This window comes from Bison bison, unplaced genomic scaffold, assembly GCF_000754665.1.
Source record: "Bison bison bison isolate TAMUID 2011002044 unplaced genomic scaffold, Bison_UMD1.0 scf7180017864537, whole genome shotgun sequence".
In the NCBI taxonomy this organism is placed as follows: Eukaryota; Metazoa; Chordata; class Mammalia; order Artiodactyla; family Bovidae; genus Bison; species Bison bison.
Genome location: NW_011495085.1, coordinates 7,312,016 through 7,317,668, shown reverse-complemented (window position 1 = coordinate 7,317,668; position 5,653 = coordinate 7,312,016). Strand labels below are relative to the sequence as shown.

The window sequence follows — 5,653 nt, the reverse complement described above, 5'->3', positions numbered from 1 at the left end:
TGAGCTGCATACAGATTTTTCAGGAGGCAGGTAAGGTGGTTTGGTATTCCCATCTCTATAAGAATTTTCCAAAATTTGTCATGATCCACACAGTCAAAGGCTTTGGTGTAGTCAACAAAGCAGAAGTAGATATTTTTCTGAAATTCTCTTGCTTTTTCGATGATCCAGCGGATGTTGGCAATTTGATCTCTGGTTCCTCTGCCTTTCCTAAAACCCACTTGAACATCTGGAAGTTCTTGGTTCATGTACTGTTGGAGAATTTTGAGCATTACTTTGCTAGCGTGTGAGATGAGTGCAATTGTGCGGTAGTTTGAGCATTCTTTGTCATTGCCTTTCTTTGAGTTTAGAATGAAACCTGACCTTTTCCAGTCCTGTGGCCACTGTTGAGTATTCCAAATTTGCTGGCATATTGGGTGCTGCAGTTTACAGCATCATCTTTTAGGAATTGAAGTGGCTTAACTGGAATTCCATCACCTCTAGCTTTGTTCGTAGTGATGCTTCCTAAGGCCCACCTGACCTCACACTCCAGGATGTCTGGCTCTAGGTGAGTGATCACACCATCGTGGTTATCTGGATCATTAAGATCTTTTTTGTATAGTTCTTCTGTGTATTCTTGCCACCTTTTCTTACTATCTTCTGCTTCTGTTAGGTCCATACCGTTTCTGTGCTTTATTGTGCCCATCTTTGCCCATCTTTGCATGAAATGTTCCCTTGGTATCTCTGATTTTCTTGAAGAGATCTCTAGTCTTTCTCATTCTATTGTTTTCCTCTATTTCTTTGCATTGATCTCTGAGGAAGGCTTTCTTATCTCTCCTTGCTATTTTTTGGAACTCTACATTCAGATAGGTATGTCTTTCCTTTTCTGTTTTACCTTTTGCTTCAGCAGATTTTTTTTTTAACTTAAGCAACTATATTTGAAGTCTGGAAAATGTGTAAGATTGCTTAAAGAGAGTGTAGGAAAAGGAGTATTTAGTTTTATAGAAGCTGAAAGCCTCACAGTAAGGTGCTAGGAAGATAAGAGGAACACCTTAAAGTGGGTATAATACCCACTACATGGGCAAAAACTTAGAAGTCCAGTAATTCCAAGTGTTAACAAGGATATGGAACACTGGAAATTCTTATCCACAACCGATGTCAGTGTAAAGTGGTATACCTCTTTGGAATTGCAAGTATGAGTCATCCTGCTTTGTTCTGTTTCCAGGTTGTTTTGACATTCCTTGCACTTTCATATGAATTTGGGAATTGGTTCCCAAATTGATCAGCCTATCAATTTCTACAAAGATGCCAGCTGGGAATTTGATTGCATTGAATCTATATCAATTGGGAAATTACTTCTATCTAAACAGTTATAAGTTTTCCAATCCAGGAATATGAGATGTGTTTTCATTTATTTAGGTCTTCTTCAATTTCTTTCAATAGTGTTTTATAAGTTTCAGTGTAGAAGTCTTGCCCTTATTTTTAAAATTCATTCCTATGTATTTTATTCTTTTTTGTTGCTATTATAAATGGAATTATTTTCTTACCTTCACTTTTGGATTGTTCATTGCTAGTGTATAAAACATGTTTTGAGCTCAAGACATATTTGAATATGCCCATTAGGAAAGATGGTAATGTAAGAAACTAATGCATTCTTAGTTTATTCTTGTATTGATATCATCATTATTTGCAATTGGTTATAATACCTGTGGTTGCTTTCCCTAACTTTCCATTCCTCAGGCATCTCACGTATGAATTTACAGAGCATGGAACTAATGAATATAGTGTCCATGTAGAGGTTGATTAATGTTGTAGAAAGAAAAATTCTGTTCTGTGAGCCTAGACTGCACTTTTAATTGTAGACAGCTGTTTCAAAATGTACACTGTCAGGCAGAAGTAGAACCAAGTCCAAGTAGCAAGGACTTGGAAAAACCATTCTGAGTATATTGTTATTAATAGTAAATGTGACAGGCATATTATAGTATGTTTATTTCATTCAACCATTATTTGCAAAGGACTATAGTTGTTATTAAGATTTCAAAAGAAAGCAGATCTAATTGATGTGTAGGGTTTTGCTTACCAAGATAAGAATATGGTCTTATATTCTCACAGTTTAAATATTGACCTTGCCATTAAATGCTTGCCACTCAATAGACGTGTTTACATGTTCTTTTCCATGTACTGTTCAATTTAGATTGAATAAAATATCAGAAAATAGCCTCATGGATAGACTGGATATTATGATTTTATCTTTTATAATTTCGATTTCCTTTGATCATGAGTCATCTTGGTGTGGTTTAGTGAAATAGGCAATTACTTGAAAATTGTCTTTTACATTCTACAGTTAATATCATTGTGATTTCTTTGTTTAAAATAGGAACAGTTAGATCCAGTTGGGCTTTTCTTAAAGGTGAAAATCCTCTTGAAGGGTGAAATAGATAATGAAGAACTTTTTCAAAGTAAGTAACATCTCTGTGTGTGAAAAGTACAGAAATATTAATACCAATTTGTTGACTGTAAGATATTATGTATTAGCATAGGTATAATTTGATGGTGACTGAGAAAGAAACTGAGTACATAAAATTGTCAGGAAGCAAAGGAGAAGGAAGAGAACACAGTAGCAAATTTAGCAAGTAATAAAAAAAGAGCATAGTAAAAGCTATCAATTTTCCTTTAGTCTAGCAGAAAATTGCAGCTGCCCAACCTGCCCATCATGAAAAAAGATACCTATTGATAGAAAAAGCCTTTGCAATGCTGTGCCTTTTATAATTACTTGTCTGTGAAGTGAATGTGAAAGTTGCTCAGTTGTGTCTGACTATTTGCAACCCCACGGACTGTAGTCCATGGGATTCTGTAGGCCAGAATACTGGAGTGGGTAGCCTTTCCCTTCTCCAGGGGATCTTCCCAACCCAGGGATTGATCCCAGGTCTCCCGCATTGCAGGCGGATTCTTTACCAACTGAGCCACAATGGAAGCCCAAGAAAACTGGAGTGGGTAGCCTATCCCTTCTCCAGTAGATCTTCTTGACCCAGGAATCGAACTGGGGTGTCCTGCATTGTGGGTGGATTCTTTACCCAACTGAGCTATCAAGGAAGCCCAAATACTTGTATAAACATTGCTATTTGTTTTTCAAAATTCTCAAGGAACTAGAGTGTGCATATGTCAGCATAAACTGTTATGGAGCTCTGAGTCATTTGGCAAGTCACTTAAATTTTCTGTGCTTCAGTTTCTTCAGCTTTAAAAAATACATAATATTAATGTCTATCTCATTGTGTTGTTTTGAGAATTCTATGAAAAAAGTATGTAAAGCATTTAGTTCCATGCTTGGTACATAGTTAGTGTGCAATAAATATTACCTATCATTTAGTTATTATGATTACTACTATTAACTGTTATTACTACTATATAGAGGAATTAAGTGAGGAAAAATATCTCTCTGTGCACACTGACCTAACAGTATTTCAATTATGTTTAGTCATAAAACTAATTTAAAATTTTTGATGTGTACATGCTTTATTTTGTACTGTATAAAATATAATCATAGAACTGTATTATTTTTGGTATATAAAATTACATGTTAGTATAACTGATTATCCAATAAATAATAGCAATTTATAATAAGTAGGACAGTAATCAGATTTGGAAGTTGCTGTAAGTTTAGTGCCTATTTAGTACTACTGAAACTTTCTGTGATTTCTAGAATATTAGCCAATCATCAGGAGATCACAGGATCTAAAATACATAGAGGATTCTGCATCTCTAGGTAATAGTATCAGCTCAGATATGCACAGGCTGAAATCTTTTTGGAGCCAGAAAGACAACTTCATTCTTTTTTTGCAGTATGGGAATAAACAAACCGACTAAGCAAGTAGAGGAATAGTCTTACTCAAACTAATATAGTGTGGGAAGATCAGAGAGATTATTGGAGTTACCTAGTTTGAAGTTAATTCCTATTAAATTTTTTAAAATCAAAATGTAGAAAAGAAACAATTTAAAATGAAATTATTCTTTATTTCCAGATTGTTTTTACTTAACTTGGTCTAGATACTCATGATAGAGTAATGAAATTGCAACATCAGATTATAAACTAGGAAACTTCCATGAGTTTAAGTTTTGTATAGTTTAAAATAATACAATTATCTTTCATTTTGTTATGTTAAAAGTTTTGGTATATATGAAACTCACATTTTTATATGTTCACTTCCTTGCTAATGAAAGTACTTTTAAGAATCATCAACCTAACTACTGTCATTGGAACTTCACTGGTATTTTTTATAGTAGAGAAAGTAGACATTTTAAAAATATTTAATGTTTTTTATTATGAAAAAGTAGTACATACCCATTGAAGAAGTTTTTGGAATATACTAAAAATACTTATTGTCCACCATGCACTGGAATATTAGCTCTGTGGCAGCAGAGATTTTTGTGTGCTTTGTTTACTGCTGGATTCCCAGCACAGCTCCCTGGCACAGAGAATACGCTTGTTAGCTATTTGTTGAATAAATAATCTAAACATAATCACTTTTAGAAATTTGATGGTTTATTTTCAGTATTTTTCTATTTTAATTTGCTCTTTTACAGAATTTATAGATAGCCTTTGTTTTCCAATTTTGTTTTACCAATCTTATAATTCATATTGGTGCATATTCATTTTTTAAGTGGAAAACACAGTTTTATATTTAACAATTTTAATGGTTGCATAGTAATTTGTCACTGTCGTATAGTGGAGACTCAGCATGCATCATTTTTATTGTCATTATAATCTGTGTTGCTTTTATTAATAGTATCTTTGTTCGTTACATTTCCCCACATTTATTTCAGGTGACTTTTCAGAAGTACAATTTCTGAAATAGAATCATAAGAGCAGCTGTCGTTTATTGAATGCTTACTAAGTGCTAGCTCTTTTGCTATGTAATTTACATGTATTATCTCACGTAAATCTCTCAACAACCCTGAGAGATTGGTGATTTGTTCCCCACTTTACAGATGGCAAAACTAAAGTCAGAAAAATTAACTAAATTGACTATCGCCATAAAAGTGGCAAGTGATTTCGAATATGGATCTATCTGACTGACTTCATATCCCAAGCTCTTAATCACTGGGTTTTTAGCATATAGTACTCAAATTGCTTTTCAAAAGGTTACTTTGCCTGTTTCACTGCATTCTCTGCAGCATTGGATATTACTGGCATATAAAAAGGCTTTGATAAATTGTTAGGCAATACATGATATATGGCAAACATTTAGAAAGTAGATTTTGAACAAAGGAAAATTATTGAAAATAGCTAAGCTTCCTCAAAAATGAAACTGATGTGATTATTTCATTTTTTCTTTTTGTTAGATGTTATGGAAATTCTACATTTGGGCATGACTATGAACTTCTGTCTGAATATTGTTAAACTGCTGATGGATCATGAAAGGTATAGAAGAATTGATTTTCTTTTTTTAAAGACTAACATTTTTCTAAGGTTTCAACATAAGTTGAATTATATCTGTTTATATCTGTATCTATCTATACCCATATTCACAAAGCACAATATTTGGCATTGTGTTAATCAAATTAGAAGATGGAACTGCTTGCTTACTGATTTAAACAATAAGTTCAGTTCAATTCAGTTGCTCAGTTGTGTCCGACTCTTTGCGACCCCATGAACCACAGCACGCCAGGCCTCCCTGTC

At 33.7% G+C, this 5,653-nt stretch overlaps 1 protein-coding gene across 1 annotated transcript in view; it reads left to right on the top strand.

Moving 5' to 3' along the window:
* Nucleotides 1–5,653, top strand: part of TEX11 (testis expressed 11) — a 191,742-nt gene that overhangs the window by 89,193 nt on the left and 96,896 nt on the right. Inside the window, exons 11-12 of the mRNA XM_010832132.1 lie at nt 2,354–2,435; nt 5,317–5,395. Coding sequence (XP_010830434.1) covers nt 2,354–2,435; nt 5,317–5,395 — 161 coding nt within the window. The remainder of the gene's footprint in view (nt 1–2,353; nt 2,436–5,316; nt 5,396–5,653) is intronic.